Source organism: Clupea harengus, chromosome 12, assembly GCF_900700415.2.
Source record: "Clupea harengus chromosome 12, Ch_v2.0.2, whole genome shotgun sequence".
NCBI classification, from domain to species: domain Eukaryota; kingdom Metazoa; phylum Chordata; class Actinopteri; order Clupeiformes; family Clupeidae; genus Clupea; species Clupea harengus.
This window is the reverse complement of record NC_045163.1, coordinates 24,129,431-24,150,279: the sequence shown is the minus strand read 5'-3', so window position 1 is coordinate 24,150,279 and position 20,849 is coordinate 24,129,431. Positions and strand designations below refer to the sequence as shown.

General features: G+C 47.5%; 1 protein-coding gene across 1 annotated transcript in view; it reads right to left on the bottom strand.

Annotated features, from left to right (window-relative positions):
- si:dkey-220k22.1 (multiple epidermal growth factor-like domains protein 9) overlaps positions 1-20,849 on the bottom strand; it is a 105,151-nt gene that overhangs the window by 72,075 nt on the left and 12,227 nt on the right. Inside the window, exon 2 of the mRNA XM_031578295.2 lies at positions 6,459-6,657. Coding sequence (XP_031434155.1) covers positions 6,459-6,657 — 199 coding nt within the window. The remainder of the gene's footprint in view (positions 1-6,458; positions 6,658-20,849) is intronic.

Genomic DNA, 20,849 nt, shown 5'->3' with positions numbered 1-20,849 from the left:
CCATGAAGAGTCTTACAGAAACCATAGCTTAGCTTGGTATCTAAACAACAAGAAGAAACAAATCCCTTGTGGCGACAGACACGCAAAATCTCGCTAAGCTCGGCACCACACTGCAGATCAAAGTGAGAACGTCTAAATTGCAGCTAAAAGGGCACGGACGAGGGCTGTTGACAGGCGTCAGCATCCTCTCGAGTACCAGCTAAGGGCTTTGCAGCGATGCGGAGGTATTGGTTTACGCGGTGGAGTGGTGGCAAGGCATTTTACAAGGGCACTCTGGCAGACGAGGGTGGATGTCCCAGGGCCCACTCATAATACCGCGGGGCTGACGAGGGAGATTAGGAAGTTAACATGAATTATTAAAGAGGTTTTCTTTTTTCCTTTCCACTCAACGAGAGGGAATTTTAAACAGAGCATTACTGTCTGAACCGTTTGTCTTCGCTCCAAATCAAACACAGAGATTCGCTGAGCCTTGCATGACTGTGGATCTAGTTTCCAACTATAGGGCCTGCAACAGGGCAAGCTATAATTACTCATCATGCTATGGTACCCGTGCTCAGGCAGAGACTCACTCACTCACTCACTCACTCACTCACTCACTCACTCACTCACTCACTCACTCACTCACTCACTCACTCACCTCACTCACCTCACTCACCTCACTCACCTCACTCACCTCACTCACCTCACTCACTCACTCACTCACTCACTCACTCACTCACTCACTCACGTATGCAGAAGCACACGCAAGAGATACACACTAACATCGAAGGCAAGGGTGTACTCATCCACTTCCATGCATTTCCTTCCACTCATATACCAAGACAATCCTGTGCAAATGCATGTGAACACACTTGAGCATTACGCAAGCAACCAGGATCTGGAAAAAGGGGATGAGAGTCCTCCCATTTAAGGCTAAGGAAACTTGAGCCTCTGTGTGTGTGGTCGTTAAAATTAACACCTAAAGTAGCCTGCCGTACAATAAGCCGCCAAGAGCTGCTGTGCACTTTATGTGCTCGTATAGTCTAGAGTAGCATAGCTACTGAACTCTGTGTTTCATGGCAGCTGATTAACTATCGATTTATTAGGTAATAGAATGAAGACAGATGGTACTCCGGGCAAGTAGGGTGACCCGCGAGTGTTTGGGCCATTACGGCCATTTGGGTCCCGGTTCTAAACCCAAAACACAGAAAAACAAGACGGAGCTGCCAAATGGCTGGGAGACAAATTGACATTCTGCAGCCAGAAACTTTATAATTTGCCAGTCTCTGTCTCTGAAAAACAATTCAAGAAAAATAGGCAGCATGAGATTTGGAAGATTTAGCCCGAAAGCAAGCAGTGCTGCTAAGCTTTAAAAACAACACCGCAATTCAATAACTACTTGCCAAAGGTGCCAAAACACAAAAACAACACGAGGGGTTTGTCTCTCTCTGCCGCCGCCCACCCCCTCCAGTCAGTTTAGTCTCTTGCCCATCTCTCCTCTGCTCTCCTCTCCTCTCCTCTCCTCTCCTCTCCTCTCCTCCCTGCTCTCCTCTCCTCTCCTCTCCTCTCCTCTCCTCTCCTCCCTCCTCTCCTCTCCTCTCCTCTCTCCTCTCTCCTCTCCTCTCCTCCCTGCTCTTCTCTCCTCTCCTCTCCTCTCCTCTCCTCCCTGCTCTTCTCTCCTCTCCTCTCCTCTCCTCTCCTCCCTGCTCTGCTCTCCTCTCCTCTCCTCTCCTCTCCTCTCCTCTCCTCTCCTCTCCTCCCTGCTCTCCTCTCCTCCCTGCTCTCCTCTCCTCTCCTCTCCTCTCCTCTCCTCTCCTCTCCTCTCCTCTCCTCTCCTCTCCTCTCCTCTCCTCTCAGCAGCACCTTAGAGGTAGTCAGACATCTTCACATCTTCAGTCGGAGGAGGAGAGCACCTGCGTCTCTCACGCTGGGCACGTTGCCCAGATGGCACAGGGCACAGGGTGCTTCTCAGGAGCCCGGTGCTGCTCGCTCACTCACTCAGGCCTCAGCCAGCACGGAGAGAGACACACCGGGAGCTGAAAGCGGAGTAACGGCCCTGTGTGTCCCCCAGTGACTGAGGCTGATATTGATATCAGACACCCCGGGAGAAGAATGTCAGAGGTATTCTTAGACGCAGCACATTCCCTCCTGTCGACGAGACAGGTCTGAAGATGTTGAAAGTGTGTATGCTCAAACGGAGCCGACTAGATTCATATCTCTGTTTCTCTTTCCATAGGACATACCTTGGGACATTTGAGAGTGGATTTAAGAGTAACAATTATCACTCTCTGATAAGGTCAACTCCTGCAGGGACACGTTTTGAAGGAGATAAAAGGAAAGATAAAGAGGGGAGAAAGATGAACAACTGAAAGAGATAAGGCAGTCACAGATAGATAGACAGACAGACAGACAGACAGATCAATGGATAGACTGGTGAAAAGGTTGATTGGTAGATATATGTGCAGAGAAACAATGACATCATAATAAGTCGTAATAGGATAGAGAGATAACCGTGGGCTATCCCCAGTAGTGGTTTAGTGACAAACCTGAATAAGTTAATGCAGAATGAGTGGTAAACCTTGTTTAAGCATTATGGAAGAGCCTTATAGAAGAGCCTTATGGAAGAGCCTTGTTTGAGCCTTATGGAAGAGCCTTGTTTGAGCATTATGGAAGAGCCTTGTTTGAGCATTATGGAAGAGCCTTATGGAAGAGCCTTGTTTGAGGATTATGGAAGAGCATTATGGAAGAGTATTATGGAAGAGCCTTATGGCTTCCTTCTCCTAGCAAAACAAAGACATTCATGACCTCAGCTGGTAAAACAAACAGACACTACTGAATGGGCATGTCAGTGCAAGTGTAAGGGTGCTATTTGTAGTGGATAGCTGGCTGGGAAGATTTCTGTGTGTCTGTGTGTGTGTCTGTGTGTGTGTGTCTGTGTGTGTTTGTCTGTGTGTGTGTGTCTGTGTGTGTGTGTGTCTGTGTGTGTGTGTGTCTGTGTGTGTGTGTGTCTGTGTGTGTGTGTGTCTGTGTGTGTGTGTGTCTGTGTGTGTGTGTCTGTGTGTGTGTGTGTGTCTGTGTGTGTGTGTGTGTGTGTGTCTGTGTGTGTGCGTCTGTGTGCGTCTGTGTGCGTCTGTGTGTGTGTCTGTGTGTGTGTCTGTGTGTGTGTCTGTGTGTGTGTCTGTGTGTGTGTCTGTGTGTGTGTCTGTGTGTGTGTCTGTGTGTGTGTCTGTGTGTGTGTCTGTGTGTGTGTCTGTGTGTGTGTCTGTGTGTGTGTCTGTGTGTGTGTCTGTGTGTGTGTGCGTCTGTGTGTGCGTGTGTGTGCGTCTGTGTGTGCGTCTGTGTGCGTCTGTGTGCGTCTGTGTGCGTGTCTCTAGGTGTGGAGACAAACACAAATACACAGACATACACAAAAACAATGGCTCCTCCCTTAGGCGTACTGAATAGGCGTACTCAACAAATAACAAAGCAGATCCTCTCCTCTTTGTGCGAGCCAAGGATGACGGCAGAGCCCTATGGATTGAATTTAACAATCTAACAATCGGACAGAAAGGATGAGGTCACACACCCTTCAGGCGAGCAGGTGACCAGGCATACAAGTACAACAACAACAACACTAACAAAAACACACAGAGACAAACACACACACACACACTGAGTCATGCAACACAATTACAGACAACATACTGGCTCTCTACTCGCTTAACCACTCGCGAGATGGTTGTTTTTCATAAACTGGAAGGCTTGAGTCGTGATTTATGATGGAATAATTCAGTCTGAAGAGAATGGTGCCACCTCATTTTCACAGTGACAGTAAACACACAGATTTTTCCATGAGAGTTCACCACACCATGGGATTGGGGCGGGGGGCGGGGGGTTTAACAGAGCTTAAATGACGGGGGCAAAAACCAGACTGCCTCTCTGACCCAAGGCAGTCAACCAGAAACCCTGGCCTAGATCTGTCTGGCACACACTGTAGTAGTGCAGTAAACTCATCTCACACACACACACACACACACACACACACACACACACTGCAGTAGTGGGGTAAACTCATCTCACACACACTGCAGTAGTGGGGTAAACTCATCTCACACACACTGTAGTAGTGCAGTAAACTCATCTCACACACACACACACACACACACACACACACACACACTGCAGTAGTGCAGTAAACTCATCTCACACACACACACACACACTGCAGTAGTGCAGTAAACTCATCTCACACACACTCACACACACTGCAGTAGTTTGGGTAAACTCATCTCACACACACACACACTGCAGTAGTTTGGGTAAACTCATCTCACACACACTGCACTAGTGGGGTAAACTCATCTCACACACACACACACACACTTCAGTAGTGGGGTAAACTCATCTCACACACACACACTGCACTAGTGGGGTAAACTCATCTCACACACACACACACACACACTGCAGTAGTGCAGTAAACTCATCTCACACACACACTGCAGTAGTGGGGTAAACTCATCTCACACACACACACACACTGCAGTAGTTTGGGTAAACTCATCTCACACACACTGCACTAGTGGGGTAAACTCATCTCACACACACACACACACACTTCAGTAGTGGGGTAAACTCATCTCACACACACACACTGCACTAGTGGGGTAAACTCATCTCACACACACACACACACACACTGCAGTAGTGCAGTAAACTCATCTCACACACACACACACACACACACACACACACTGCACTAGTGGGGTAAACTCATCTCACACACACACACACACTGCAGTAGTGGGGTAAACTCATCTCACACACACACACACACACACACACACTGCAGTAGTGCAGTAAACTCATCTCACACACACTGCAGTAAACTCATCTCACACACACTGCACTAGTGGGGTAAACTCATCTCACACACACACACACACTGCACTGCAGTAGTGGGGTAAACTCATCTCACACACACTGCAGTAGTTGGGTAAACTCATCTCACACACAGGTGTCATGACTGCCTCTTCACCACAAGCACAGCCAGTACAATACACACCTACAAGAACTCATTTATTTCCATATATATGAAGATGCTTTCTGGTGACAAAAGGGGACGGAGAGGGGGGTTATTCCCAGTGAAAACATGCTGCAATGTACATAAACATAGGACCGTCAAAAGAGTTCTCCAACACAGACCACTTCAGAGTGTTCCTTAACGGCTCTCAAAAGGACCAATTCAGGGTTCCAGATGAGTCTGTGCCTTCACTGGAAGTGTAACCTTGTCAGCACAAAGTGACTGAAGAATTGACTGAGTTTCAGATGGTTTCGATGCCTTGAGTGAACCTCAGCGCTCGGCCCATCATGGCTCTTTACTACCCCGGCAACACCACCAAGCAGCCTATGAAATCATTCCGCCGCACTTCCAAAATGTCATATCAACACAATGTGCCGCACATTGCCACAAAATATTGTCCTCATAACCCTGCAATGGGGTCATAAGTCACCAAATACAGGCTCTAGCTTCTGCCGGTTCCCATACAAAGGGATGGATATTTATGGAGGAAGGTGGATTATAGGGGCGATTTTACTCCCAAGACCCGGGAGAGGTGCCAGATTATTCTTTATGCACCCAAACCTCAGGGGACGTCTCCCACCGGAACCGTGCACTCTGCCACACACACACGCACGCACGCACGCACGCACGCACGCACGCACGCACGCACGCACCAAATTGTAAATGCCGACAGAAAAAACCCCACAAACTACTGAGCAGTGTTTTAATGCCCTGTCCCATGCTGCCATCCATCCTATTGGTTTTAACTTCCATCTATAAAACAAGGACAAGTAACTAACAAAAACATATATTAAAGCTCTGAACGAGGATCTATAAACCTGTTCAGAGAACACACCCATTGCATGAGGTGAAAGGTCAAATGAACGGTGACTTGAGCGGTATCATGGCATTACGATAAACTGCTGCATTTAAACATCCTGAAGGGATGATTTTCAATACCGTCGAAGATACAGACACTCCTCTTTCTATTTAACTGATACGGAGATGCTGTATTGCGGTGATGTATTGCCACATATAACTTTATCTTGAGATAACTTCTTCCAAGTCTTAGCCACATGATTTTATTCAAATGCCAGTGTGCCCCCATCCCCCATCAAATATATAAAGATATAATATACCGTATACCCTAGTGAAATGTCAGGAAAGACTGACAGTATGAAAAAATAGAAACCGCCCAAGCCTACTCCACACACACAGGGACAGACCACCACCTCCTATCAGCATCCAAGGTCACAAAGCATCCACGTCATCACATGTCCTGCTCACATATGTCTGCCTGCATGAAGGGAACACGTTATCTGAATTGCATAGAAACTCACTTGTTTCCATCATATGCCCATTGACAACAACCAGGGGTCTCACCTAAAATCTACTAGCGGATCCACACACATCCACTCGTCAGAAAGCATGTGCCTACCTGTCACAGAGGGGGCCGACAGCTCCGTAGGAGTCGCATCCGCAGGGCAGGCATCCGGTGGAGCCGTTGTTGAATTGGCCGTCTTCACACACGTCACACTGCAGGCCCGTGTAGCCATCCAGGCAGACGCACTGGCCCGTCTCCAGGTCGCAGTCGCTAAGGTCCACAGAGCCCTCGGCGCTGCAGTTGCACTGCAGCTCTGGCAACACAGGAGAAGATGCAATTCAGATTCAGATTCAGATTCAGATTCAGATGCAATTCAGATTCAGATTCAGATGCAATTCAGATTCAGATGCAATTCAGATTCAGATTCAGATTCAGATGCAATTCAGATTCAGATTCAGATTCAGATTCAGATGCAATTCAGATTCAGATTCAGATTCAGATTCAGATGCAATTCAGATTCAGATTCAGATGCAGATGCAGATGCAATTCAGATTCAGATTCAGATGCAATTCAGATTCAGATTCAGATTCAGATGCAATTCAGATTCAGATTCAGATGCAATTCAGATTCAGATGCAGATGCAATTCAGATTCAGATGCAGATGCAATTCAGATGCAATTCAGATTCAGATTCAGATTCAGATGCAATTCAGATTCAGATTCAGATGCAATTCAGATTCAGATTCAGATTCAGATTCAGATTCAGATTCAGATTCAGATGCAGATGCAATTCAGATTCAGATGCAGATGCAATTCAGATTCAGATTCAGATGCAGATTCAGATGCAATTCAGATTCAGGGCAGTCAATCAAACAGACCAAGAACAGCTGTGAGCATATTATATCCTCAATAAAATGAATGAATAAAATGTTAATGTACTCGTCTGACAGGCAGAGCAAAACTTCTTTATTAGCCTGACACAAAACCTGCTCCAGCCCCTGGAATGGAAGGTGCTTTATGTTCATTCACATATATTCAGTTTCGGGAGGGATACTTTTCACAAATTCAGAGTTGTAGGATTTACAAATGACAACAACTTCCCACTCACTCACTCACTACCCCCCTGCACTTCCGTGTGTGTTTATTTAGTACTGTGATGGGAAGAAGACCAGAGAGTCCTCAGGTTTGGCTGTTGATTACCCTAAAGATGCACGGCAATGGTGCTCTACTGTTGTGGAATGAATTTCTTTTGTCACCATTTGGATCTATAGAGTGCTACGAATAAAATGCCAACAGCAAAATTAAACAAATTAGTTATTTTAGGTAAAATAAAAATATGCCTCAGTTCGCTTTCTTGGGAAATCCCTGGAATAATCAAAATGACTCAGACAGAGCTTTTTAGGAAGCATAATAAACTTAAGCCGTAATGTCTGGCAAAGCGGTGGCATTTAAATTAAGAAATCAGACGGGAGGATTACGCTCAATAAAGCTCCTTCCTTTCTGTGGGTTAGGCTTTTATGCCCTCTAAAAAATGCATGGTCCTTGAAAAGAGAATGTGAATATTTAAAAAAGGAGAAGCGTTTAAAAAAAAAAAGAGAAATTCTAAGATCTTCAGGGCGAGGCCGCACACTGAAATGAGCATTTAAATTCTCCCCCATTCAGTGAAAGCTCTTTATTAAGTGGCAGTGTTATAGGAGGCCACAGAGGAAATGAAAGTTATCTGATTCTAATAAGGTTCTAACAGAGGTCAGAGCGGCATGCTGGCTAGGTCCCAAGAACCTCAGCCCGTCAGGACGCAGAGTAGAGATGTGTTTTTGACACTGGAGCACTCTGACTGGGAATGCTTGCTTGTAATGAAAGCTCTTCACAGAGAGTAGCGCTATGTTCGTCCCAGAGGTTATTCCGTGACCGCCAGTGAAAGAGAGACAGGTCGGGGCTCGCCACAAACATGCGTGCCCAGAGGCCTGGTAACCTGATGAGGACCGCTCCTGGCCGTGTGAATTCATGTCATAACAGAGCACATGGTAAGGACTTCACACCCTTTCATGGTGGCCGGCGCTGAGTTTCTGGACAATCTGACCGCGAGTCTGGCGTATATAATCGGCCGAGCCTCTGCCTCTGCCTCAGGCGCTGCGGAACAGTGGAAATGCAGCGCAAGGAAGGAGATCCTGCCTGCCTGCGTGGAAACGGCCTTCGGCGTGTCGAGAACGGTTTCTCAAGAATGCCTGCGCCAGGTCCTGGAGTCAAGTGAATTTGCAGTTGCGCTCTGGAAGACACGTCCAGACTTGTAAGAGGACTAAAAAAAAAAAAAAAAACTGCTGTGAACACTTCCATGCTCAATGTTCTGTGACTGCAAGTTCCCCTAAATTTACACCGAAAACGAAACACGAGGCACACAGCCCATAAAAACTGAGAAAGAAACTGCTCTGAATGAATACCTTACACTACTATGACTACAGAAATGAGCTGTTATAAACTCACACTGTGCAGTGGACCTGGCACTGACTGCTTCAGGTGAGATCTCATCTAATACATCACAGCTGTCACTGTAATGGTGTTATCGCTCCTCATGAAGCTACAGCCTGAATCTCTTTAAACACAGGAGAGACTGCACTGGGGATCCACACTAGAGTTGGGTTTAGGAGAACAGCCTCATTAATCGCTCATTAAATATTTAACAGGCATTTATTAAAGAAGTCCGTCATAACAGCAAAGGATGTGTTTAATGAAAGAGACAGCGAGAGATGGAGAGAGAGAGAGAGACAGCGAGAGATGGAGAGAGAGAGAGAGAGAGAGAGAGAGAGAGAGAGACAGAGCGAGAGAAAGCAAAATATGCAAATGTGTGCATGAAAGAGTCTAATCATGTCCCTGACCTTGAAGTGGTAATTGTGTTATGGCATAAAATTGATACTGTAGCAGTGGAATTATCTGGCTTTTACTTCCTCCGACGCAGAGAGAATTTTTTATTTGATTCGGAATCAACATGCAGCCTTACAAAGAGGCGTCTGGAAGCCTCAAACAGCAACACGTACCCAGAGAAGTAATATCCCTGGCAGCTTGGGTTCCTCATTACCCATTCTAAGTGTCTTCCATATTAAAAACAAAAGATATGTTGTGATTTGGGGGGGGGGGGGGGGGTTGGGGGGACTCCAAGAGGCTGTGAATGTGCAATGCAGAACCGAGTTGCAACTACACACCAGGAGGACCACAAATGGGATGAGTCCGCAGACTCGCAAACTGTGCGTGATGTGCCAGGGAGTGTTACGTGACATGAAGGTGAGTGAGGACCCACTGCTGTGTGCAGCGTGACGGGGAACAGTGAGTGTATGTAATAAACAGACACTCAGCACTGGGGGGAACAGGACGTTCCAGCGGACGGTCAACTAAGGCCACGTGTGTGTGTGTGTGTGTGTGTGTGTGTGCACGTATTTGTTGAATTGTGTATGAGAGAGATAAGGTGTCGTTGTGTGCTTGTGTGTGTTTGTGTGTGCACGCACGCCTGCTGCAAGCTGAGAAAGGCCACATTTTATCTGGACCTCCGCATACAGCTGGACAAACTGTTCTCTCCTCTTAGTGCTGAAGGGTATGCGTGTGTGTCTCGGTGTTCTTTTTACGAGCGCCTTCACGAGCAACACAAAAAACACCAGAGCTGCATCAACATGAAAAGGTTCAAAACAAGCCACCCTGAGCAAACAGAGATTTTACACAGACACGAACATCAGAGTTGCCTCCAGTCACTGGCGGCTGAGGAGACTCACCCTGCAGCTGAGCTTACAAGCCTCCACAACCTGATTATGGCCCTTATCCAGGACCAAGAGCAACAAACAAACACACACACACACAGACAGAGAGAGAGAGAGAGCATATACACATCTCCCTTACAGACACACACACACACACACACACACACCGATTCTCCCTCCCGTGCCAAAGCAATAATGAGCAGCAATTCAAGGCCTTTCTGGCCCAGTGAGATGCTCAGAGTTCCCGTGGCAACTTATTAGTGCATAAATCCAGTCCTCTGCACAGCAGAGCAGCAGGGCTGCATCTTTCTGAATCCCCCAAAACTGAACAGGTAACAACTGAATGAGTCATTCGCCTGACTTTTCAAAAAACAGTCAATGGTTACAATCCAACAAATCGTACATCGTCATAATTATACAACCATGCAGCCATAAAATCAACTACAAAGAAAACCCTAATTTGCCACGGAACGTGATTAAGTATGTGTAAATTCCCGAGCTAGGACGCCAATAACTGTCTCCCACCGGCCCTGCTGCAGTCAGATTAGCTGCATATTTTCCAGTGGCAGACTAATGTAATCTCTGTTTCCAATTACCACGCAGAAGAGGAGAGGAGAGGAGGAGAGGAGAGGAGAGGAGAGGAGAGAGCCTTCCCTTCTCCTGGGACTGACACACATCAGCACGAAAAGGATGTGTGAGTGGGGACCTCTCTTTGTGTGCATGAGGGAAAGGGACAGTGTGTGTATGTACGTGTGTGTGTGTGTGTGTGTGTGTGTGTGTGTGTGAGCGTGTGTGTGTGTGTGTGTGTGTGTGTGAGCGTGTGTGTGTGTGTGTGTGTGTGAGCGTGTGTGTCTGTGTGTGAGCGTGTGTGTGTGTGTGAGCGTGTGTGTGTGTGTGAGCATGTGTGTGTATTTGTGACTGCAGAAGTGTGCATGTGTATCAGCAATCTCCAAGGAGGAAAGAACGAGAGAAAAAGAGAGTGAACTGGAGAGAGAAAAAAAGAGAGCAAAAGAGAAAGAGAGAGTGAGCGGGAGAGAGAAAGAAAGAGAAAAAGAGAAAATGAGAGGGAACTGGAGAGAAAAAGAAAGCGAGAGCATAGAGTGGGCAGATGGGCGGTGTGGGGGGGGGGGGGGTGGTGTGTGACAGAGATAGAGAGGTGCAGATGGGAGGGAGCCCGGTGCATCTCCCGGGTGATAGAGTGTTGAAGCCACCAGTGAGTGTCTAATGTGTTTGTGCTAGGTGCTCTCCCAGGGCCCAGAATGAGGCAAATCAAAAGGAAAGTAATCCTGGCAACACGTACAAAAACACCTCAACAATGAGGACAAGTACAGACGAGGCTCAAATCAGCGGGTCAAGGATGTTTACAGAATCCCAATGAAGGAAACACGAAATACCCCTCTCTGAGCAAAACGAGCAAGGTCTTTTTACAACACCACTTCGACTGAAAGCAATTTACTTTACTTTGACATCTAAAAACGGCCATCTTTCTCGTGTCTTGTGGCTAAAATAATGAACTTCATGTCACGAGTACTTTATCAACTTTAATAAGCTCTCGTTTACGCATACCCTTATTTTCTGCTACTCTGAAGGTCACACTGCGACATTGCGCTTTTTTTCTTTGCTCATTTGCAGAGCAGCGGGTCATTCGAGTGTCATTGTTCTATAGTCGTCCCACACACACACACACACACGACTCTACTGCAGCCCTCAGTGGCCGAGTGCGTCCCGTCACAGTGGGAGAAATAGGACGTGGGGCAGATATATATATATATATATATATATATATATATAGCACCAGCAGCAGCAGTGAACAGAGCTCAGCACGAGTCTCTCACACAAGCTGGCTTGGGGATGGGAGGTGGAAATCTGAGAGCACATCGGAGGTGACCTTGCTGCCGCTAAGATTACACAATGCCAGCGTGTAGCAGAAAAAGGCCTCTCCGTCCTCACCTCCTCCTTCATGCTGTGTAATCACTGTGGGGGTACGGCTGCAGGGGCCGCAGGCACTTCTGTGGGGGAGAGAGGACGAGGAGGGGGGCGGTGGATGTGGGGCTCTATTTGTCAACACTGTGGCTTTTTCAGGAGGAGGCTATTAAGGTCCATGCCTGGTGATTTGCAGATAATGAGGCAAGCAGCAGTGGGCTTTGTTGTGCAATGTTGTTGCAGGAACAGAGACCGCCAGAGTACACACACACACACACACACACACACACACACACCCACACACACAAAAGACATCAGACAACTATATTAAACAAAGTCCATACACATTCCAACTTACAAAAACTACAATATTACACCATAAATTCCACAGGTCATTAGTCATTGGGCTTTTTACCAGTAACAACATGGCCACCCACGAGGAGTTATTAAAAGCACACGAATGAGTAAAAGAGTCGGGAAATGTGGATGTTAGGTGGAAATAAGACATTCATTACTGAATGCGTCACGCAGGAGTCCAACCAAATCAAAAACCTGTTTGCTGTGGTTTGGTGTCGAGACGAGTGCAGTATGAGAATGAATACCTCTGTGGGTTTCATGTGGTTTCACACAAGTCCCATCACATCTCTCACACGCTCACAAGCTTAGTCCCGTCCTGAGGCACGACTCACCTGGGTGAGCTTGACAGCATTTCATGCTAAATACTACAACCGCCGACACGCGACAGCACATCACCCTTCTCAAGCTAATCGTGGCTCAAAGGCCCTCCCCAGCAGCCACTCGGGACGGGCAGGATAATGGGCAGCCCTCTATGGACCCTGATGAGTGATGCTAAGCACTGCTGCCAAGTTCCTGCGTGATTCTGTCACTCGGATTGTAAGGGAGAGGGGGCTGTGTCTTTGGCAGCAAAGTCAAAGCTGTCACTGGATGAGGAACCTCGGCTGGACGCGATCGATGAAGATGGCAGGTAAACAGATGGCGAGTGAAAGCTGTCACCGATGAGGAATCTCGAGGGCGCGATCAATGAAGATGGAAGACGAACGGAGGCTGAGTGAGGCAGTCACTGGTGATTTGGCTGCCGGAGTTTAAACCTCAACTCACTGTTGAGCTCCTGACAGTCCCTGAAACCCACCTGAAGAATAGACAAGACGGTTTCGCCAAGTGATAGTTCTAAGTCTTTTCTGAATAAAAATAGCAATTTTGAAAGTGGGTTGTGTGAAAAAGAAACTAGAAATACAGAGACAGAATATCCACTCTAGTGTTTGGTGGTTGAAGTGAACAGCAGACAAGGGTTAGGATGACACGAGACATTACCTCCCAAACACACTTACTTACAAAACGCAACAATCATTATTGTGTATTTTAACAAATAGAACTCTTTCAGGTGCAACCAGTTTTAAAAATACCTGACTACGTATGCGTTTACAGGTGAGCCATCATTTCCCTATTAATGCAACTGAAATGGTTGCCATGGTGAGGAGCTGAGGCAGCTGTCGTAAGACTAGTCACCTGACCGGAACGGAAAACACTATACTTTTGCTTGGCCAATATCAGGACCATTTTTTTTTTTTTTTTTTGAGTAACGGTGTCGATTGCCTGACTTTAAAAACATTTTTTTTTTTCATTCTGTGAAGTTATACGGCTTAATACTCAACTGACAATTGGTGGTAACCGGAAGTGATTCTGGTCTCTGATTGGTTAAAACCGGTCAGGTGACTGGTTTTAACCAATCAGAGACCAGTTACCACCAATTGTCTGCTTACCACCCATCGTCTACCGACAGCAGCTACTCATTAGCAGAGCTATTAGCACCCTTCAGAGGAGGGGCACTTTAATACAATGCTAACGCCTCAGGCTAGTCAAAATGTACAATTCCTCATACCACATTAAAATCTAACAGACTGGCACTACTGTTGTGGGAAAAGAAAGCTCAAAACAAGCCAGCAGGCTAACAAAGGTGTGTAACATGCATACATGCATGTGAGAAATGGCGTCATGCTCTTTTCAGAAACATACGAAATCATGACACTGTGACCATCTGTTCCTTTCGAAGGGATCACATTCCCCCTCAGGTCTATATCCAGAGCCATTCTTCCTTGTGGGAAACAATGATAGCAGCATGAGAGAAATGAGAAGATGATCATAATCCTTCTAAAAGCTTATAAAGAGCTCAGAACAGCAGGGAAGAGGAAGACTTTGTTACAGGGTGACCTGGTAAGAATCCCAAGGCAAGCGCGCACAATTTTCTTTAATGCCAGGTTAGACGATAATGCTGGAGACTTTCATTTTATAGAAATGTAATAGCACTTCTGCTAGGGGCAATTAGGGGCAATTAGGCCGACTTCAAAAAGTATTTCCTAATGAGGGTCTATTCCCAAGGTAGCCAAGATGCAGGAGAAATTGTGAAAGTTTTCCGTTCTGAGAAGAAGCAGCGAGCATCCTAGAGTGTTTGTGAGTATGTGTGTGTGCAAGTGTGTTTGAGTATGTGTGTGTGAAAGTGTGTTTGAGTATGTGTGTGTAGCTTGTGTGTGTTGGGGGACGGGGGACGCACATCCAAATCTGGCCTGACATCTTAGCCTGTCCTCCTAGGACTGTGGAGAAAGATGGCAGTGCACAACAGTGTCTCTCAGACAGTGCTCCACTGTGTTATGTCTTCCTGCATCATCCAGCGAGAGCAAACGTGGGTATGAGGTGACCTTTCCAGGCGGAGGCTGTGTCAACCAGCGGGGGCGCAGCACCAGGGCATGCCTGTGGTCTCGAGCGGGAGGTCCCCACTCGCGTAACGAGGGCCTGTGGCTTTCGCCTCGGCCTTACGTAAGACTTATTATGATGGCGGTTACACAACCCGTGCAAAGGCTGGCCAAAGCGCAGCGCTGTCCCTCTGGGCGTTTGCTGGCTAGCTGCTGCTGCTGCTGCTGCTGCCACTGTCGCTGTGACGACCAGGTCAACGGTGGCCATGTCAGCCTGCCGTTGGCCACCAGCTCACATGATCCTCTGGGTTCCTTCCAGTCAGACTGGATCATGTTAAATCCCTAAGCCAGGGTTTTCAGACTCTCACCTGTCCCCAGCCCATCACTGCCCAGGCAGCCATAGAGTCGTCACCACCACAGGTCAATGAGCTTACAGAGAGTTACCCTACATATCAATCTCTTTCTCTCTATCTTGCTCTCTTTCACTCTCTCTCTCTCTCCCTCTCTCCCTCTCTCTTTCTCTCTCTCTCTCTCTCAATTACTACTCTCAGACTTTCATTTAACTCCTACTCACATACCATTATGTCATTCCCTCTCACACAACTCTCATCCTACCACAGTGCTCTCCGTCACTGCACTCTCATTGTTGTTCTGTCTGCTTGCATTCCTCAACTTCACATCTGCTCCACAGACCGGCCCTACAGAGTGCCCCTACGGAAGAAGCACACACTCCCAAAGACCGCCTAAATGGGTACCAGAAATAAACAAGAGTGGCCCCATGACAGAGAAATAAATGTACACAGGGAATATGAATAGAAAACTAGAGGAGAAACCACCCACTTGAACATGTCAAGCAGACATGCACATACATGCACACAATTGGGGTGGTGCTGTCATGCTCAATATATCAGAGAGAGCAGAACCACTTATGTAACGCACACGTGATGCACACACACACACACACACACAATACACACACACAGACACACACACACACACACACAACTATTCTAACGCCGTCATATAGAAAAAGTATACACTTTTAAAACTGAGCATCGTATAAAGTCAATTTTAGCATACAAGGTTGCAGCAGATCTTCTGATGAACTTACTTGTTCCTTTTCCATTCACAGCTCATATCAATACATGCTTCTGTTCTCATTGCTCCTGTGTTGTTATCGAGCAGCTAGTGCTTTAATGGCTTGCACTGATATCTCAAATTTAGCGTTTCTTCCACTCCAAATTAGGATCTGTTATATAACATTAAAGAGTTGCCATTATAGTTGCACATACAGAGTTAGCAAAGGATAAAAGAAAATGACAGGAAACCAATTTGAAACGAAGCCCCCTGTATATCCTTAATATGTGCTTATTATATGATGCCTTTCCAGACCATAAGACATGCAAAAGAACATTTACATTACATTTAGAAATTTAGCAGACGCTTTTATCCAAAGCGACGTACAAAGGAGACAACAATCAAGCTACGAGCAATCGAGACCTAGTGTAACAATAAATACTACTTTACATAAGGAATAAAAAGTGCAGGAACGTAACTACTGTAAGTGTGAGTTAAGTACTAGTTAGGAACGTAACTACCGTAAGTGGAGTTAAGTACTAGTTAGAGAACAGGTTGATGCAGCCATACTTTTCAGTCTGCACTCACGGAGAGAGACTGATTTTTCTCTCAGGTCATCACCTTGACTATACCACTAGACGACTTGACTGTCAGCTGTCAGTACATCCCTATATCCTGACTGATAGCGGTCAACGGTCCCAAATAAAAAAAAATCGTACTCAAACTTTAAAACATCATTTTCAATTTCAGAGGATTTTATGGAAAATCGATAGAAGCTTCAGTGTTTACAGAACAACATTCCAGTCCATTGCACCATTTCAAAAAACGCATAGAAAGGTTAAAAGGTTGCTTTTTAATGCAAGGCTGCGTGTGCGTGTGCGTGTGGTGTGTGTGTGTGTGTGTGTGTGTGCGTACACAGTCAGCACTGCAGCTCCTTAGATAAGTAAACTGACATTTAACAAACACCAGACACACACACACACACACACACACACACACACACTCCCAAGTTTGAGATAATGAGTGGCGCATCCCTGCCTGGTGTTTACATGATGTCCAACAGAGAGGAGATCCAGCCATTAGCCGCTCCCACCTCCTCCCGCTCCGCACCTTCCAAGCGCTGACACAAGACCGTCTCCATGCAAACAGACGGCCATAACAACGCAGAGACACAGCGCAGACACAAGTCAAGGGCATAGCCGTACATCCACTAAAGCAAGCCAGTGGTCTGCAAACATTTCTCTCATTGCATTTTCTTTTGATTGCATTGACACACTGCTGACCCAGCAGACATATGGCACGCGGGTTACCTTCTGCTGCAATTCATACAGATTTGAGCGAATCTGTGAAGGAGTCCCATCTGAACATGGGGGATAATCTCATGCGGTGGATTAAGAAAAACAACAGAGCACTCGAGCTAAATTACATGATTATGCTTTCCCATGGCGAACACGGGGGTACGGATGATGAGGGTGTGGGGGTGTGCGGCTTGTGTTCTCACACAGTAGCACTCCAGACTCATAAGCTCACGGACAGACAGACAGACAGTGAAGCAGACCTTAACAGGTACATTTGTCTGGGAGAAGAAAGCCTGTTCAGTGGCACGCCTACATCCAGAGCAGAGTCAAAATAAATCTCGTCAGGTTGTCACCTCCCTGCTGCAGGCTTTCTGAGGAGCAGAACACACACACACACACACACACACACACACACACACACACACACACAATAGCTCTGCTCGGCTTGGCTCCACATGGCTCAGTCCAGCTACAAGGTGCCGCTCGGTGTCTCACACGTCCCTCTCGACGGCAGGTAAGGATGAGTCTGGCAGGTATGCAGGACTGCAGCCGGGACTAATAAAGCACAGCTGTGCCACATTCCATCTTCGTCCAGCAGTGACCACAGACACCCAGTAGGGGCTCGACAACAAACAGCTGTCACCTCCCCCTATCACACAAACAGCTGTCACCTCCCCTATCACACAACAAACAGCTGTCACCTCCCCTATCACACAACAAGCCGCCTGGGTCATTGCAGGGACGCTCGTCACGATAATAGGGGGGGATACAGCGTGTGTCTGTCAGTGAACTGAGCTGAGGGCCATGACTGATGTCTGTCAGTGAGCTGAGGGCCATGACTGATGTCTGTCAGTGAGCTGAGGGCCATGACTGATGTCTGTCAGTGAGGTGAGCTGAGGGCCATGACTGATGTCTGTCAGTGAGCTGAGCTGAGGGCCATGACTGATGTCAGTGAGCTGAGCTGAGGGCCATGACTGATGTCAGTGAGCTGAGCTGAGGGCCATGACTGATGTCTGTCAGTGAGCTGAGGGCCATGACTGATGTCAGTGAGCTGAGCTGAGCTGAGGGCCATGACTGATGTCTGTCAGTGAGCTGAGGGCCACGACTGATGTCAGTGAGCTGAGCTGAGCTGAGGGCCATGACTGATGTCTGTGAGCTGAGGGCCATAACTGATGTCAGTGAGCTGAGGGCCATAACTGATGTCAGTGAGCTGAGGGCCATAACTGATGTCAGTGAGCTGAGGGCCATAACTGATGTCTGTCAGTGAGCTGAGGGCCATAACTGATGTCTGTGAGCTGAGCTGAGGGCCATAACTGATGTCAGTGAGCTGAGGGCCATAACTGATGTCAGTGAGCTGAGGGCCATAACTGATGTCAGTGAGCTGAGGGCCATAACTGATGTCAGTGAGCTGAGGGCCATAACTGATGTCTGTCAGTGAGCTGAGGGCCATAACTGATGTCTGTGAGCTGAGCTGAGGGCCATAACTGATGTCAGTGAGCTGAGGGCCATGACTGATGTCTGTGAGCTGAGCTGAGGGCCATAACTGATGTCAGTGAGCTGAGGGCCATGACTGATGTCTGTCAGTGAGCTGAGGGCCATGACTGATGTCTGTCAGTGAGCTGAGGGCCATAACTGATGTCAGTGAGCTGAGGGCCATGACTGATGTCTGTCAGTGAGCTGAGGGCCATGACTGATGTCTGTCAGTGAGCTGAGGGCCATGACTGATGTCTGTCAGTGAGCTGAGGGCCATGACTGATGTCCACCTCTCAGACATCTGATGCCAATGTGGCCCTCTTTCACCCCAGTGGGGACACCTGGGAGGCAGGGTTTATAGATTGATGGCAAGCAGATGTCTCCATGATGGGGACCCCCGTCTGATTACTGTACCCACGACAGGCTTTCAGTGTGGAAAACACCGCTGTGACAGTTGCTAATTTCCAGTGACTTCACGGGTGTCTATCAAGCAGAGCCACACAAAAGAAACCAGTGCTTTTTCCCTCCTTTGTGTGATGTCTATTTACGGCATCCTCTTAGTGTGCTGTTTTGCTGTAAATCTACACGGGCGTTCCTCACAACAACACACTGTGTTTGGCAAGGCTACCAGTTCCGCTTCACTGGGCACAGACGCTCTCTTTACGGGAGAAATTGAATGGAGTCACATCACATTATCCCTGGTTACACTGGATGGGCCCCCTGCTGGGAGCAACTGTAGACCCACCTACTGGCAGAGTGTATTTACAGCAGTAGGAAACAAACAATCCGCTGTACTGCACTTGTATTTCCTTAACACAGTCTGACTGTGAACTGCGGACCTAGATATGGAGCGAAGGGCAGTGAGCGAACCGTTCCAACACACACACAACTCACTGAAATTCATGTTCAGTTCCAGTCAAACATTTATGTATCCACGTTGGTCTCAGTATCACTATGCACACACAAGGAATCAAATCCCTGACCTTGATGTTGACACCTTGTTCTTGCAGTTATCCCGCAGGACAACAGACACAAATAAGTAAACAACGCCTGCCATGGGGTTTCCTTAGCCAACGTCAGTTTCCAAGGACAAAGCACAGTAGGGCACGTGGGACGCCATGTGTCATTACAACCACATCGATTCGGGGAAAGTCATTGATCCTCAACGTGTTTAAACAGAGCACCCCCCCTAATTTGTAGCACGTTCTGCTACATGAGGCTGCCTACTTCGGGGGGGGGGGGGGGGGCAACAGCCTCACCACCACTTCTCGTCTAATCTCCAAAGTAGAAGCTTGGGAGACGTTCAGAAACTAATTAGGCTAGTCACCCATATTGCGGCGCGATTCACTGAGCCAAGGCCCCTGCTGGTTGTTTTGTTCATGTTCCGTGGCTCTCCGAGATGATCTTCCAACGAGCGAGGCTCAAACTACTCCAATTCCCTAAAGTGCTGGGGAGGTGGCACGCAGAGGGGGGCTGAGCATACGTATACTTGCAACAGTAATCTCGTCTCCATCTGCAACCCAGCCACCCCTGCCTGCCTCCTTTGGTATCCTTGGTGGCAACAAAGCCATCCCTGAAGTCTGTTCTATCAGGGTTGAAAATAAAATATGAATTGGCTCTGTTCATTTTCATAGCCAGGCTTTGTTCTTTAGGGAGTAAGCTGGACAAGGTGTGAAACACAAGTACAAGAGGCAGGGCTTCTAGTTTGAAGAATATGACATTACTGTAGACACATGGCAAACGCCGCCGGAGTGAACTCAGGGGTATTTGAAAAGGATGATGGCAAGTGTGTAATGAAATTCAACAGCAATACGATCGTTGGTCTTTTTCAGGCACCGCTTAGCCAAATCTGCGAGCGGCGGGGTGAACGATTTACTCAGGTTACACGGCATCCACCGACACGAACGAGAACAAAGGAGGAAAGCTGCTTACGGCTCTGTCCTCATGCCGTCGGGCAGTTGTTTGCCAATGGTGGGATTACCACTGTAAAGTCTCCTCGTTCCTGTGACCGCTGGCTCACCGGCCTGTCTCACTCTTTGCCTGTCTCACGGTTTGCCTGTCTCACGGTTTGCCTGTCTCACAGCCTTTGACGTTCCTGTGACCGCTAGCTCACCGGCCTGTCTCACTGTTTGCCTGTCTCACTGTTTGCCTGTCTCACTGGCCTGTCTCACCGTTTGCCTGTCTCACAGCCTTTTTTCCCTCATCTTCCTCTCTGTTGTTGAGCGTATGGTTCTTACTGTTGACCCAGGACCACTACCTTCATGAGCCAGAAACAGTGGCAGCA